This window comes from Crinia signifera, chromosome 2, assembly GCF_055691185.1.
Source record: "Crinia signifera chromosome 2, ASM5569118v1, whole genome shotgun sequence".
Classification (NCBI taxonomy): Eukaryota; Metazoa; Chordata; class Amphibia; order Anura; family Myobatrachidae; genus Crinia; species Crinia signifera.
Genome location: NC_139218.1, coordinates 144,566,573 through 144,583,986, shown reverse-complemented (window position 1 = coordinate 144,583,986; position 17,414 = coordinate 144,566,573). Strand labels below are relative to the sequence as shown.

The following is a 17,414-nucleotide window of genomic DNA, read 5'->3' as shown; positions in this document are numbered from 1 at the left end:
ATACCAGGATGAACACACAGTCCCTTTTTTTCTGGAGACAACCACAGAACTGGTTACCCTTGTCTCATGTCTACACCATCTCAGTCATCCTCATATATCCTAGTTCCAGTAATTTGTTACACTGACTATACGATGCTGCAGAGTTTTGTGCTGCCATATAAAAAGAAGTGCGAGCCTGCATCATATACAAATAGAGTAGAAAAACAAAAACACTTTAATAAGTGAATGTCTGGTCCAATATTGGTAACAGTTTGGATTATGAAGAAACTTAATAAAGTCCTGATGACAATTATAGTGTCCCTTTAAGTTCTTTATGTAATGGATTCAATTATTGTAATTTACAAAGCCCTTTTTGCTCTCATGTGCATGCCCAACATGAATGACCGTGACAGCTCCACATTTTTAGAGAGACTCCCATAGCCAAACATGGGGGGAGGAGGGGATGCGGTCATTTGGTCTACAGCATGATGGTTGACAGTCATTAGGTCGACACCATTAGGTCGACATGTGGTAAGGTCGACAAGGTTTTTCACAGTTTTATTCTCCCACCATGCCCTAGTGGATGGCAGGGCATGAAATACCGCCTGTTGGCACATGTTTGGTCAAAAAAACTGTGAAAAAAAACATGTTGACCTCACGACCTGTCGACACAAAGTCATGTTGACTGTTTCACTGTGTCATATTGACTGCATTCGTCATCTTTTTTAGGTGAACTGTAATGTGATCTTTTAAATTAAAGAGTTTTTCATTTTTTTTTTTGGTGTTAAAAAAATCAGAATTTTTTTTCTATGAAAGGGCATGCTATTTTTATTCATATACTTGCAGCACATGAATATATTTTTAATATATATATATTTTTTTTAAACAATATTTTTTTTTATTTTTTTACACATTCGCCAGCAGGGGGCCGGGAGCCGGAGCCGCTCATTAATATTCATATATTCACTGCACACTGGTCCCGATCATTACATAGGCACGATCGGGACCAGTGAGTGCAGCGGCTCCGACCCCAGCAGCACCCTGCAAGCCCTTCTTCACCCCCACTAGTGTCCGGACACCCCACAGGTGGGACACGTGTGCTGCTTTGCTGGGGGTGAGGTGAGGGGACGGGGGGAGACATTAGCTGACAGGGACGGCTCCAGCAGTAGCAGACCTCTGGCTCCGGCAGCCCCAGCACGGTGATAGCAGATGTCAGCGCCGGGGCTGCTTGAGCCGGAGGTCTGCTACTGCTGCTGCTGCTGGACTAGTCAGGCTGTGCAGGGGCTCCCAGCAGCATTAGTGCGCTCCCCGGCCGGGACTCCGCTCCATCCCCTGCAGTGGCAGTGTAGCCACAGAAGCAGGGGAGAGCAATTCGTCATGGGGGTCAATTTTTGCCGTCAGGGGCTGAGAGCCCCTGACGCGTTGAATACAGGGGACGGGCGGCTGCCGGCGAATCTCCCAGCAAGGAAAATCCAAGGCGAAAGGGCAGCGAATCCTACACAGGATTCGCTGCCGCCCACGACCCCCGGCCATTGAATACTGGCCATGGTCTCCAGAACTGGACATAGTATTCCAGAAGTAAAAATAAGTAATAATGCCACTTTATAGGTCATTGGTACGCCCTGTACCAATGACCTATAACGTGGCATTATTACTTCTTCTTTTCTGCTACTGATTCCTCTCCCTATGCAAACAAGCATCTGACTAGCCTTCCTCATTGCTTTGTTACATTGCCTCCCTGCCTTTAAGTCACTTGAAATAGTGACTCCTAGATCTCTTTCCTCCTCAGCAGTTTCCATTATAGTACCCTTGATACTATATTGAGCCTTTGGGTTTTTGAGTCTCAAGTCCATATTTTTGCATTTTTTAGCATTATACTGTAGTTGCCATGCTTTTGACCAATTATCAAGTTTACTTACATCATCAGTCATTTAATTTACCCCTCCTGGTGTGTCTACTCTGTTGCATATCTTTGTGTCATCTGCAAAAAGGCATACTTTCCCTTCAATACCATTTGCAATGTCACTAACAAAGATATTAAAGAGCACTGGTCCAAGTACAGATCTGTGGGGTACTCCACTGGTAACATGTCCCTTCATAGAATGCACTCCATTTACTACAACTGTCTGTTTTCTATCCTGCAACCAGGTTCTTATCCATTTAATTGTTTTATAATCCAATCCCACACTTTCAAGTTTATTTAGTAGCCTGCGATGTGGTACAGTGTCAAATGCCTTACTAAAGTCTAGATATGCCACATCTACAGCCCCTCTTCATCTAGTATTCTGGGCACGGAGTCCAAAAAGTCAATAAGATTTGTTTGGCATGATCTCCCTGCAGTACAATCATGCTGTTTCGGATTCTGTAAATGGTTTAATTTAATATATTCCTTGTCACGTTACAATTAATGTGCCAAACATATGCCAGTGTTTAAATTCAATTTATTTGCACCATTTATGCACACCGAAAAACAAAAAAATCAAATAAAAAATAGAAGGATCTAGTATTTGGAAGGAATGCTAGGGACTATCGACTCTTTCATAATTTGGAGCTTCATTCCTAAAATATCCCAAAGGACATTTTAAAACCATTACTACACTGACCATGGTAATCCCTTCCCATGATAAATTACTGTAACCGCAGCAGTAGGAAATCTGTGAATACATGATCACCGGAGGCGTCACTAGGGGTTTGTGGACGGTACCTGAGGCTTACACCACAATGCCAGCCTCTCACAGTGACAGGGAGATGGGTGCTTTACGGTGACATTTTTGTGCAGCACCCAGCTCCTGTCACTGGGCACATCCCAGAGTGATAGGGAGCGCAGAGACCGTTGTTTACCGCACTGGGTGTCACCAGACAGTATACAATTGCTTACTTGATTCTCTTTCTGGGTAACAGATCACATACCCCGATTGGAATGCAATGCAGCAACCTCATAAACTAATAATTATATTCTGACCTGTCATATCAATTACCCTGTTCCCGGCTAAAAGTGACAGCACCCGAACAGAATGCTAGACGGAGCACTAGACCGGGAAACATAAAATACTAAGCTGCCATTTAGGTAGCACCTGTCACTGGATAAAATATTACATTTAAAATGTAATATACAAACACAATTAAAAAGAACTTTTCATTTTTTAATAAAAGATACTCAAGAGGAATGTGACCTTATTACTTAGCCCACAGTTGAATGCCTATATGGACTCTGGGCCAGGTAATTTACTGTTCCTAGAAGTGCATTCCTGCCAAAGCAATACAAACAGTCTAACCAATCTCATTTCTCTACAGATGGAATAATCTTTATTGTTGCATCGATGCTTAGGGCATTGGAGTGCTTGCCTCAAGCCACAATTCTGATGCCACAATTAAGACTATTTGCAAATGATGAAAGGTTGGAGTGTGGTGACATTGTAACACAAAACGAATAAACTGGTCTTTCATTCCTGGATTTTAAAAGCGCATATAAATCCATATACTGTAGGTTTCTGTGTTACCTAATGCCTATAATTGACTAGAAACATTTTAGGATAGTAAATAGTGTTATATAGAGTGGTGGAGAGATGAAATAGTACCACCGCTAGGCAGATGCATTACTACACTATTGCAGCAACTCTTCCCAGGATATTGGCTTAGAAAACACTTCTCTCTCCAGCCAAAGGTCATAGTTCATCTGGAAATCCTCTGGCAGCTCCACGTGTTGGCCCAGTACACTCTGAAGACAGTTATCTACCGGAAGGAATTCATGGTTCCTATGGGTCCGATCATATCGCCGAGAGTTAAAACGTTCAATGTTGGCTCGAAGCGCACATTCCTCTGCTTGAAAATCCCAGGGACGAGCATCAAGATCTAGGGAATGGCAAAAACAATATAAATGTTATATACCGTGAGAGTGCACATGAGCGGAATTTAAAAATCAAACTCCCCCAAAGACGTACCATTCCCATATGCCCAGTCATCATTGAGGCGATGCCTGACTTTCTGATAAATAGCAGACATAGTTTTCATGTTGCTTTTCCTCCACTGTCGCCCAAGGTACTTTGTCTGGACTTTCAGCAACTTAAGCACATAAAGCTGCATCATTGCCTGTTTAACTTTAAGAGCCCTTTTTAAGATGGGCGCAGATTTAAAAACCACAAGCATCTATAAAAAAGGCACAAAATAATCACATTAAATAAAATAAAAAATCAAATATATTTAGTATTTACAAAAAAATCCTTTATGAAGATGAATAAATTACTATTTATAATGTGGGAAGCTGAAACCTTAAGACCGTTTTCATTGGTTAGGTTTAGAAACAGACATTTCAGGAGGTGGTAACATTTATTGTGTTCATTTAGAGAAAACATTTCATGAGGGCATGATCGGAAAAAAAAATGGCACAGAAAAAAAAGTAAGCAACAGGATTTGGAAAGAATATAGATATAAGGATGGAGATATGGATTATAAAAAAGCACAATAAAAGGATAAAATCAGAGGAGAACTATATATACACAATTACTTTACAGGCAGAAACATGCAGCTGAATCTTCAACAAAATTAAAGATGCAAGAACTAGACTGGGGAGAAAAAGTACAAGAACAAAGCAAAGCAGTGACGAATCATGTAAATCAGGGGTGGCCAAATCTGTCCTCAAGATCTACCAACAGTTCACGGTTGTCAGGCAGCCTGTGGATCTATAGTAGGAATGAATGCAGCATGTTTGAAAATGTAACAATTGGAATGACTGCAGCTGTGCACCAATTAGGTGATATAGAAAACCTGGACCGTTGGTAGATCTCGAGGACTGGTTTGGCCACCCCAGATGTAAATGAAGTGAAAACCTCTTGAGCTGATTTACAAACTGTAGGTTTATATGTACTGGTCTATTGCTATGCTTTACTAACCATAGTCCTGGAGTGTTTCCATTTTGTCAGCTTGTTTAAGATGCGCAGGAGGTTTATGCAGGAGAACAAATTTCTCCAACAAAACCGATTATTATCTCCAGCCTCCTGCAAGAATATTGTATATATAAAAAATTATAAAAGTGAATTGATCTGTGAAGAATAAAATTGTTCCACTTTATTAGAGACTTACCAGACTCTCTGCTGTCAGCTCTGGCAGCTCATGGACCACACAATATGGGTAATCGAGAACTGAAATACTACGGAAATTGAAATTCAGAAAACATTGCGCACCAGCAATGAGACATAATTATATATACATACACTACTTACTCTTGGATCTCTTACCTGTTTTTGGCTGTGATGTAGGACATAATATTTTGATTAAAAAACTTTAATATCAAAGGAATGCAATTTGCAAACACAAGGTGCTGAGCCATATACTCCATCTGCAGATAGGGGAAAAATGAATATACAAATTACAAGCAGGATAGAATACAACAAAAATGGAAGCAGTACATAAATGTGCCAATATAAATCAATAAAACTATTATGGACCGTTTATACTATGGTCTCCCCTTCTGTAGTTTCCTAACGGGTATTTATAATATGGTTAATATCTTATGTATAAATAGTTTCCATGTTCAGGCTTTTGAACTTAAAATGTAATAAAAATATAATTCAGAACAGCCTAAAGGCCTCCAACCAGGTTTTGCGGAGGGCCCTTTCCAATTATAGCTGGGACGATACAGAAGCTGAATTTGTTTCCGTCTGGGGGACCGGTGACTGATGAGACATAAGTCTACACAGGTCATATACCATCTTCAGCCTGATGAATTTCAAGTAGAGGGCCATATTTTAGGTTTAATCTTTTTTTTGTATAAACGGGTGTTGGAAGATTCTGTCTCATGACTATGTGAAAGATACCTTTACGAGAGTTCAGCAGACACTTTTACAGTGAGTTGAAGTACGTCCTATATTTATTAAGAATTTTCCTTCTATTAAAAGATACCTTTATGTGCTTGATCCCACCTGCCTGGCTGTGAGTTGCGGTATGAATACAACTTAAAGATACATTTATAAGTGTGTGGCACCACCTACTAATGTGATTGGTATACGCAATCATTAGTCCAATATATCTTCTGTGGGAACACCAATCTGTACATGCTACACCATTGTATGCTCCTCTCTTTTTCACATACTACCATCCTCCGAGATCAAATGGGGAACTAGGATTTCCCTTTCACACCAGAAAAGTCCTTACATCTTCTGGTGTGGGAAGGAGGCGGGATTGCTTCGGTCCTCGGTGCAGGCCGGTGATTCACACAGGCGGCGGGCGCAGATGACGCAGCTCACCGGCTGCAGTGAGGGCACCTGAGAGCTGCATCATCTTCATCCGCCGCCTGTCATCTGTGCCCGCCGCCTGTGTGGATCCCCGGCCTGACTGCACGCACAGGGTGAGTACCACTACGCCTTTCACACCGGCCAGGACCCTGGGTTGAACTCGGGAACATCCCTGCTCCATAGGAGGATTCAAATCCTTGGAAAATACTTTATTTTTATTAAAATTAGTAATTTGTTATCATAGGTGTTTTGGGTCCTTTAGTGCTAGTGTATGTCCACCTTTCTATTTCTATATTGTTGATTTCTGAGGGCGGTTTATGAGGTGTTGACACATACCAAGCTGCTGGGCCTGAGGGTGATAATTCTAACTTTTGTTCACCGAGACCATAAGATGGGTCGGAGTCGGACCCATCAGCGGCACATCCGATCAGGTTCGAAGTTGTGCAGCCTGGGAAGTGCCCGGCAGGAGAGCTGCTCTCCCTGCTCAGCATCGTCCAAGGGAACAGGCTGCGATACGGTAGCGGTGGGCGGGAAGGAGATTTATAAACTCTCATTCAAATGAATGGGTGGCGGATGATTTGCTGAGGGAGCTCTTAGCCAATCAGCGGCCACCCACTTCTGCCCGTCCCCTGCTACCAAAACTCCCATTCAAATGAATCAGCGGCTGCCCATTCATTTGAACATTCAACTTTTCCAATAGCTCTCATAGGGACACTTTTTTCTTGCGAAAAATCACATGTAAAAATGGCACATCAAGTGCCAATTTGTATGAGTCTTCCCAGGAAATCGGGTCAGTCAATGTCCTTTGGACATTGGGCCTTAAGAGGGGGTATGGGTCATAGTGTTGACTGCATGAAGGTCGACATGCATTAGGTCGACCACTGAAGATCGAAAAAGGGCTTAGGTCGACACCTGAAATAGGTTGACATGGCTAAGGTTGATAGGGTCAGAATGACGACACAAGTATTAGGTTAACAATGGGAAGGTCAACAGTCAAAAGGTCGATGTGAGTTTTTCATAGTTTTTGTCCCGAATGCGGATATAGTGTACTGCGTCCCCTCGCATGGCTAGCCAAGCTTCAGGCATGAAGCCTTGCTGTACTCGGCACGCTATTGTATTCTCCTATCATGCCGTAGTGGATGGTGGGGTATGAAATACCGCTCGTCGGCTCAAAAAAAGGTGTGAAAAACTCATGTCAACCTTTTGACAGTTGACCTTCCTATTGTCGGCCTTAGCCATGTTGACCCAGACTTGCCTACCTGACCCTCTCCATGAGGGAGAAAATGCTCTGCTCCTGGACGTACCTGGTAATGTATGATTGCCATCACCTGTGGTGAAACACCTTTCTTATCAATTACCTAGCTCCCCACAGGTGATGGTAATCATACATTACCAGGGAAGTTCAGGGACAGAGCATTTTCTCCCTGAAGGACAGGGTCGGGTGGGCAAATACAGGTATGTGTTGATCGAAGCCCCATTAATCATCAGTGGTCAACCTAATGCATGTTGACCTTTATAGGGTCAACCCAATGACTGTATCCCCTTAAAAAGGAAGAAAGCATACAGTAAGTTAGCCTGTCCAGACAGTTTCATAATGTGGTGTCTAGAGCACATGCTTTCTACCGTGCTAGACACAATTAAACCAAAAACATTACTGATATAATCATGCTCTTGATGGTGATTAGGCGTATAGACGCATGACTGTACTATGGCGTATAGACGCATGACTGTACTATGGCGTATAGACACATGACTGTACTAGGTCTTTGAACAGTACACTGGTGCACAATGTAACCAGCTAACAATTATACACAGCATATTAATCTGCAGTGAGGCAATGGGCATATTGGGTAACACCATGCAAAGACTAACAAACCTGATAAATGTGATTTAGCTTGAAGTGTTTCAGTAATAATAGCAGCACAGCAGAAATGGCTTTGACAATAATCTCTTTGTGCCGATTTACATCCACACCAAGTTTCATGCTCTGCAGAACAGTGGTCCTGGAACAAGAAAATGGAATGTAAACCATAAAAAAATAATAATAATAAATTCAATTGCATAAGACCACATTTTATGAAAAGACAAAATACATTGCCAAATTACATTAAAAAGACCAGATTTCCATTAAGCAATGAATCTTTAAATCATCCTACACCCACTTGCTCCCCACAGGGCATCACTTACGGCATCTCCTCTGGAAGAACATCCGCGAGAATGTTAATCGAGTCGGTCTTGGCTTTGGAAGTTGGAGCAGCAGCAAGTAGGATCTTCAGTAAGGCAATCTGATTGGATTACAGCCAAATTATAAAACCGAACAGACATTTCTTCTAATTTGTTAGAAGGGAAAATAATGAGAATACCTAAGAACCTATTCAATAAGCTGCAAGGTTCCAGATGTGATCACACGTTGTGGGATTTTAGGTTAGTAAAACATCAATTAGTGTTGCTCACTCCTCAAAGCAATGTTAAACTGCACAGCTCACGGAATCTACCCAATATGTACTGATTACAAAAGATCAAAGCAAATATCCAACCTATAAATAGAAAATGTAGAAGTTGCATTTACTTCATTAAATACGGTCCATCCTCATTGCCCATTCCTCTTTTGATCTATAGACTGCAGGGTGTTGGGGAGTTTGTCAATGAGGGGCACTTACAATGTATAGTGGCGGCTGTATGATCAGTCTGTGGTCGATATAATATTTGCAGCTCCAATGCGAATGCCAAGCTACTGATGCACCTCCTCACCCCTTAAGTCTTTAGTCTGAATAAGAAGTGGGTAGTGAGAATGGTCAAGGATCAGGAGACAAAGCTAGAGCAGGCTAGAAGTGGACAACTAACTCCTAATTATGAGATTTAAATAAAGTTATGTTTACATTAGAAAAAATATAAAATGCCTTAATCTAACCCATGGAAGGACACTACTGCATGTTTCCTACTCTGCCCATAGTCAACAAGAGTGGCAAGTGACCATTACAGTACATTCAGCAAAAATACGCTAAAATATTATATACTTCTTTATATTCAGCCTTGATGAAAATGCCCGACTAATAAATTATGTGAAAAATATTTTGTTAAGTGCAATACTTAACTATTTAAACAGGGGAAGCAGTTGTAAAATCACTCTATGCTTAAAATGAAAACAGAAGTGTTGATAGCAAACTATTGTGGCTGCGCTTGAAAATTAAAGGGAAATATTTAGCCCTTTGAGTGCCAACAATTAAATAAAAAAAAAGATTATATTTCCAATATAAAAAGGTAAATATTACAGGTCACGATAACTAAAAATGTTTTATTGGCAATTTTCACACCAATTTTGACATTCTCTTGGCACTCAAAGGGTTAACACGGATTTATTGACATAAAATTTGTGTATAAGTGTATAACGCTGCACCGCTTGACCAGAAACATCACTATTATGTGATCAGTAAATAGCTTGTTTCTTTTACAGTGGGTGAAAGAGGAGCCAGCCTCTTGGAGAGTATGTAATAGATTACAGTGGCCAGTATTCAATGCTCCCGAATCACTGGTTGTTTTTTTTGGCGAATCGGGCTGTTTTTACTCCTTGCAGTGAATCTTTTTCACTGAAAAAGTGATTCCCCCTATTCAGTGTTCGCCGAAAGCAAACAGTGAATGCAGGCCAGTTCTCCGTATCATGCTCGCTCCAATTCGCTTGTGTATTTCAATGGGATTTTCACTGTGATTCGCCGAGAGTGTATTGAATGCTCAAATGAAGAACTGCTTTCTCCATTGATTTTTGCCATGATTCTCCGTTTTACATTCGTCATCTTTTTTAGGTGAACTGGAATGTGATCTTTTAAAATAAAGCGGGGTTTTTTTTTTTGGTGTCAAAAAATCAGATTTTTTTTTCTGTGAAGGGGCATGCTATTTTTATTCATGTGCTTGCAGCACATAAATAGATTTGTAACTTATTTATTAATTTTTTTTAGCAATTTTTTTTTCAACATTCGCCAGCAGGGGGCCGGGAGCCGGTCATTAATATTCATATATTCACTGCACTCTGGTCCCGATCATTACATATGCGGGATCGGGACCAGTGAGTGCAGCGGCTCCTATCCCAGCCCCCTGTCAGCTGTAGGGGGGCTCTCCCTGTGTCCTTGCTAGCCCTCCTTCACCCCCCACAGTGTCCGGCGCAGGCAGGGAGGCTTCCATCTCCCTGCCTGCAGCCGTCCCATAGCTCCCCGCGGCATTCGCCGGGGGGGTGTGTGTGTGTGTGTGTGTGTGTGTTAAAGTTCGCCACCAGGGGCAGAGAGCCCCTGAGGCGTTGAATAGGGTGGCCGGGCGGCTGCCGGCGAATCTCCCTAAAGGGAGAATTACGGCGAAAGTGCAGCGAATCCTACACAGGATTCGCTGCCAGCCGCGATCCCGGCCATTGAATACTGTCCAGTCTCCTGAAACCAGGAAGAATATGAAGAAAAAGTTTAACATTAAATTATTAATTTGTTTTAAGGCAATATCAGATTAGCTTTGTTTTACAACAAACTGGCACATAAAATCTTGGGGCTATATTGCTGTAAATCACACTGGTTCCAGGAAATTGTCACCTATAACTGACATCCCCTTGCTATTTATAGAACTGTGCACCAGAATATAATCAGACACAAATCGGGATATAAAATGCTTCCCTCTATTAGGGTACCAGATCTACATGCTACAGATAAACACAAATTTCTAACAAAATATATTACTGTTATTATGGCTTCATGTTCAGTACTTATTTAGTAATAATTCAGTGCTTCTTGTTCTAAATATGATACTAGAAGTGGCTGAAAGTGCAAAACTGCAGTATGAAATAAGCAACATCAAATACACAAAAGAACCTTGATCAAGTACTTGGTGCATAAAGTAAAATAAACTAGAGTACATAGTGAAAACACTAAGCTGCACAGAAATGGTCATGCCCTGACACAGAATACTAACCATGTACTGAGGTAGACTGGATAGAAGTCCCTGGTACAGGATCTCTGCAGGTAACTGTTCAACCTCCTCTTCCCCCTAATTTTGATAAGAACCCAAATTTGAAGTGGGATAAAATGAAGCAAAAACACACACACACACACACTAGATATTGCATTGTTATATACCCCAGACAGCGGGCATCTCAAGAACTCTTCCTCCAAGCGAATTTGCACCTCAGCAATAGAAGTGTACTTGTGCTATTTCAGAAAAAAAATTGTAATACTTGAATTATGCATTATATAAACTGAAAAGCACAATTAAAAAGAATAAGAAACAATAGAAATAATTAGTGTCACATGCTAGGGATTCCATAAGCAGTGGCGTAACTGCCGATTTTGCCCATACCTTCCCAGCCGCATCTGCGGTCACGGTCCCGTCTCTCCCAGCGCTAGCTCCTGCTGCTATAATGAAAAGGAACTCTTAGAAAATGGCTGCCCCCATACTGCAGACAGAAAACGGTCTGCAGTATGGGGGCAGCCATTTTCTAAGTGTCCGTTTTCATTATAGAAGCAGGAGCCAGCGCTGGGAGACGGGACTGTGACGGCACAGCAGGCAGGTACCGGCAGACAGCAGCGGTTCTCTGTAAAGTGCTGTGGAATAGGTGTGCGCTATATAAGAAACTGGTAATAATAATAGATGTATGTGGACACATCTGTACTTTTATCCCCCATGGGCTATAAGTCGTGTTACACAACACATGAGTTTCAAGCATTTTTATGTGTGACTTTATCGGTTATAATAGGTCTTATGTACAAACTAGTGCAAATAAGACTCATTGTAACGGAAAAAGTGGCACGCAAAAGATGATCTGCGGTTTCATCTCCTGCAAAAGCTGTTTATCACACAAGGAGGCTAGATGTACGTGGACCTATTTATAAATGTTGACTAATTGGTTCACTTTATACCGAAATCAGTACATTCCCAAAATATAGATTGTGTAGCTGTGACAATAACAATAACTTGAACACCAGTTAATTTGACTTTAACAAAATATTAGATCACTAATTAAAGAAGTTACAGCTTATACAGTACATGTACATAGGTTTTCAAAACAAATGGAAGAAACATGCTATATTATATCATACTAGTGTCCTCGTTCATATTACTGTGGATAAACCTCATTGCCTTTATTAAACTTTGCAAAATGAACACATTTATCCAATTCTTACCAGCTTCAGAGTGCGTATACTTTCATGAATGGGTCGTGGTAAACCAACTACTGTATCAGTGTCACTGTCAGAATTGAGAAAGCAGATAAAGTAACATAAAAAGAAATGTACTGTAAATATCACAACTAGAAAAAGAAAAGCCAATCAAAAAGGAAAGCATACAAATAACATGCTCACCTTCCTAGAGTGTATCCTATGAACTTACTACGACTTGATTCCAAGAATATCTCAATATCTTTTTCCCTATTCCAGACAAAAAGAAGCCATTAGAACAGTCCTTTATACATATACAAATAATAAAAATATTTACCGCTGACAACTAGTATGCCTTAGGTCACATACACTTTCTGGTCTCACCTAACTTTTGGTGCCCATGGCAAACCTTTGGGGAGGGCCAGACGATCTGCAGGTGGCTGGGTCACCGATGGTGGCATCACCTCTTCCCGTTCCAAAGAGAAAGGTTCTCCTTCTAGACTGTTATCTTCATCATTTTCCTCCTCTTCGTCACGAGAATCATCTGTTTTGTAGGGGTCACGCTCATTAAAAGCATCAAGATTATCCTGCTTAATCAGTGCCTGGAAAATAATAATAATTTAATTTATATAGTGCTCTTTCTCCAATAAAACGCAAGGCCCTTAACAGATAGAATTAATGTAATACAGTACAGGAACCATGAAGTACAGAAAAGCTTTTCATAAACAAAACTTAAGGGATTTACAGAAATGCTTGAGTAAACAGGAAAGTCAAAAAAAAAAAAAAAAAAAAAGGATTCTAGAGTGGGGTCCTCTCGAACTGTGTGGGGAAGCGAGTTCCATAAAGTAGGAGCCGCATGGCTACAAGCTTGACCCCCAGATGAATTACGGGAGATTCTAGGTACTGATAAAAGTCAATCATCTACAGATCGTAGTAATCAGGTCGGGCAGTATGGAATCAGAAGCTGCTTCAGGTATCTTGGGCCTTGGTCATGTAGGGCTTTGAAACTCAGTACGTTAATCTTAGAGATGATTTGCCATCTCTTACGCAGCCAGTAAAAGGGAGTAGAGAATGGGAGTTGTGGCTAGAAAAGGGCTTTTCCCCCCTTTTTTTAACAGCCTAGCAGCTGTGTTTTCTACCAGCCATAAACAAATAAAGACAAATATTCTGTCAAGATCTATTCATACTAAATCCTCATCAGTAGGTTTACACCTAGTGCCCTTCATAATACCTTTCACTAGTCTGTCCTTAACTACTGTGGACATAGTATTAACTCCATATTCGTACACTGGGGTTTGTCTAGCAATGTACCTTTTTAGCAAACATCTGTACAGCATAAGTCAGCAAACTCTGCAATCCCTACCTTGTGCTCCCTTCGACCTCTCCTCTGCTGCTGTTCAATGAGATCAGATGCGGATGCTGGCGGAGAAGCAGCTCTCATACTTCTAATAACTTTAATGCTATCTTCAGGTAGAGGTGGTAGCCTCAAGATCTCTCGCTTTTCAGCTTTCATTTTCTGCAGTTCTTCAAATCCTCCAAGAGTGCACTGTCAAGATAGACATTATACAATGAACACAAGTATGGGCAGTGAATACCTAACGCAAAAAGGTAATAAGCTTGGGGGAAGAATCATAGATATCAATATTAGGGACTTGTAACTCAAGTTTACATTAAAAGTGAGTTTTGAATTTGCTGCACACTTGTCAACAGAGTGATAATTTCTATTACCCAGGATGCTGACTGTCAACAGGAAAACTATTGCAAGTATCTAGAACAGCGGTAGGCAACTGGCGGACCGCTATCCAACTCCAGACCGCAAAGGACAGGGAACCGGACCGTCTCTATAATATAGATTAGTGCTGCGGCGCTAGAGTAGCCATAGGCGAATTTAGGCATTAGACCACCGCACACAATTTAAACTTTACATTTTAGTTTTCAGTCACCATTAGTATGCATTTTCTTCTGAAGCCTCTCAGGGCTTCAGCGTTCCCAGTAGTGCACTGCGCAGGTGACGTCATCGCACACCGGCGCAGTGCAGGACTGAAAACCCTGAGTCGGACGGGAAGCGAACGCGGTAGCTGTAAGTGGCTGCAGAGCAGGTAGTTCGGCTTCAGCATGGAGCGGCTGCAGTGTGGAGCAGCAGAGTATGCACAGCGGGCAGGGCGGCTGGATTGGATTGTGGAGTGGCAGAGCAGCTGAAGTGAGCCAGCATCTCAAAAAAAGTGAGGGAGAGGTATTTTTCTAAGGTACCTTTTTGCTTTTATAGTGGCATGGGATAGGGTGGGGTGTTGGGGGAGAAGGGGAGAAGGGGAGAACAGGGATTCTTGGTCATTGTTTTATGGCCCACATATTTTTAAAAACGGTTCCTCTGTAATTTGTCCCTTATCAGACCAGGGGTGCCCACATATGTGCAATATCATAATTAGAAGAAAAGCAGAAGTCAGTCGCACAGGGCAGTAACGTTTTGGGTATAATTTCACAGGACCCTCCCAAGTACAAGTGTGATTTACAATTATTTCGTATAGGTAATGAGGGTGTGCTACCACAGGCATGGAATTTTACAAGACTAGAAAGACAGAAGGAATGCCTTTTATTGGTGCACCTAAGAATGAATTAAACTCATAATACATAACTTTTAATTGGTATACAAATAAAATTTTCTGCGAAATAAAACCAGGACATACAACAATCACACAAATAAAAAAGGGGAGGACGTTCCCCTGACTCAGTGTGACCCCCTTATCACCACAACCCCTGTCTCTGAGTTTTTGTGTGTGTTTTGTACCGTAGGCAAAAATAAAGGAGTGGGTATTCTCCTGTTATAAAAGCAGTATGGCAGCGAGGTCTCTTATAACAAATAGTCTCTCACGTACTGGGAGATCATCGGTAGATATGGGTGACGCACGCACCTATTGAGGACAATCCTCTGATAGTGCTGCCGTCAACCCAGGTAGCCGCTGCCGCTTTTAAACACTTGAGGGCTGGTGAACCATATGCGAGGTGTGCAGGCTTGCACTTGCCTCGTTCACCCAGCTCACTCCTGTAACGCTGAGTCTGGCGCCAGACTAGCGTGTCGGTCGCCGGATGGACCGCTCACAGGATTTGCGCAACAGTACAGTTCAAAATTTCAACATTATATGTGGGGAGGGGAAGAGGGGGTTTTAAAACACACTGAGTGTGTTAAGACGGTCAGCGTACGCTTCGCAGTGAACGCTTCCTCAGGACCACCCGGTGGGCGCCCGGAAGCTCCTTTTATTCCTCCTTTCTACTGAATATTCATGAGGTAGAAGGGGGTGTGTTCCTCCCCCTGTTCGTCATTGGTAAAGCTGAGTGACACGTGAGTATCGCTGTCAGCGTGAGATATTTGGTTCTTATGAGGTAGTTTTCTGAAACCTATGATACATCTTTGTCATTGAATAAGTTCGTGTTAGATACACTCATAAGTATCTTCTATCTCCGCTAGTAACGGATCGCTCCTGATCTGTTCCATTGCGGGTACTTTTAATTTTGTTGGTCGACATATCACGTGTCAACCAGGTACGCTCCTAAATATCTTCTATCTCCGCTGTCAACCAGGTACGCTCATAAATATCTTCTATCACCGCTATTAACGGATCACTTCTGATAAGTTCAATTGCGGGTGCTTTTAGTTCTGTTGGTCGACATATCACGTGTCAACCTGAATTCCTTTCATAAACCAGTTGTGATATGTCTGGTATAGTTACGTATTCCCTACACAGATGCACACTATGTACATAAGAATAGATTATAGGTTTTTACAGATATGTTAGTGACTAATTAGCTTAATTTGAGGTGTTGGTGCGGGCGGCATATGCTGCACTATTTGTCGACACGTCAGCATCTCGTGTACACTGTGTACATCAGATAGATTGTAGGATTTTACAGATATGTTTGTGACTGATTAGCTTCATTAGTGGTATTTATTCGAGCGGCATATGCTGCACTATTAGTCGACACGTCAACATCTCGTGTCACTGTCCTGTCATGCGTAAAGTGATTTCGTGTCCGATAAGTGACAAACTAATGATATATTATGAGTGTTCCTTAATGGTGATCATATTACAAAGAGGTTCTAAAACATGTGAGTTTACACAGTATGCACAGTGTGGATCGCGGGGACTGGTTATCCCAGCGCCTAGAAACAAAGTGTCGAGAACAAGATATCATTCTCGTACTCTATTAAGGTATGCAGTGAATGGTCCTGACAGACTGGTTTCGTTTGTCATATTGTTGATGAGTCAATGTTGCAAATTAACTATATCGTGCTATACTTCTCAGGTTTATAGAGCTAGTGGGAAAAAAAAACCCTATTGTTTATCAAATGTTCAGACTAATATATTATGACATAGGTTTTGTTAATAGCTGTTTTGAATGACTGTGATAACTATAAGCTGTAAGCTGCTTGTTAATAACTATAAATTGCATAATCTCAGTTATCCGTCTGAGATGACCCCGAGGTGGTGTTTGTAAAGTGACATGTGTATTGGGATGGTGGTACCCTAAAAAGACGTGAATTACAACAAACGTGTGCACAATAAACAAGACAAACAAAAACAGTGACTAAAGCGTGATGTATAAAGAGAGAGATTTGAGAAAGGTCGGATAGTAGATAGGTATCTCTCACTCTTGGTAGAAGGTTCCTAGTGGTGGGTCCATGTTTTGTTCCTGGACCATCCCCATGGACCAGGATGAGTGTTTTTAACATAAGTGGAAAATCTATATAGATTTATCGGATACCGTGCTATGTGTATGGTGTCCAATTGTGATGGGTGAATCATAGTAAGAGATCCCTGTGACCTCATGATTGTGTCTTGTGTAGATTCAAAGAAAAAGAAATATCTAGAAAAGTTAAAAAATTTTTGGGGTGAAATATAGTGAAGTGATAGTGCATCCAAATAGGGGAATTATTGTAAGGGTAGGGGAATGAGTCCAAAAAGAATTGGATTATTGTCCGTTTAATACGGACATTGGACGGTCAGGTTAATTCTAATGAATCTGCGTATTCTTCATTCGTTGACAGTTTTTCTGGAATCTCTATTGTCCCCCTAGATGTGGGGTC

The 17,414-nt window shown here is 41.5% G+C and overlaps 1 protein-coding gene across 1 annotated transcript in view; it reads right to left on the bottom strand.

Moving 5' to 3' along the window:
- Positions 1 to 2,403: 2,403 nt before the first annotated feature.
- Positions 2,404 to 17,414, bottom strand: part of STRIP1 (striatin interacting protein 1) — a 30,655-nt gene continuing 15,644 nt past the window's right edge. Inside the window, exons 9-21 of the mRNA XM_083173072.1 lie at positions 13,698 to 13,880; positions 12,719 to 12,936; positions 12,539 to 12,604; positions 12,362 to 12,425; positions 11,318 to 11,389; positions 11,154 to 11,228; positions 8,397 to 8,494; positions 8,086 to 8,212; positions 5,214 to 5,314; positions 5,059 to 5,125; positions 4,869 to 4,973; positions 3,921 to 4,125; positions 2,404 to 3,831 (exon numbers count right to left, since the gene is read on the bottom strand). Of these exons, the coding sequence (XP_083029198.1) occupies positions 3,584 to 3,831; positions 3,921 to 4,125; positions 4,869 to 4,973; positions 5,059 to 5,125; positions 5,214 to 5,314; positions 8,086 to 8,212; positions 8,397 to 8,494; positions 11,154 to 11,228; positions 11,318 to 11,389; positions 12,362 to 12,425; positions 12,539 to 12,604; positions 12,719 to 12,936; positions 13,698 to 13,880 (1,629 nt within the window). The 3' untranslated portion in view covers positions 2,404 to 3,583. The remainder of the gene's footprint in view (positions 3,832 to 3,920; positions 4,126 to 4,868; positions 4,974 to 5,058; positions 5,126 to 5,213; positions 5,315 to 8,085; positions 8,213 to 8,396; positions 8,495 to 11,153; positions 11,229 to 11,317; positions 11,390 to 12,361; positions 12,426 to 12,538; positions 12,605 to 12,718; positions 12,937 to 13,697; positions 13,881 to 17,414) is intronic.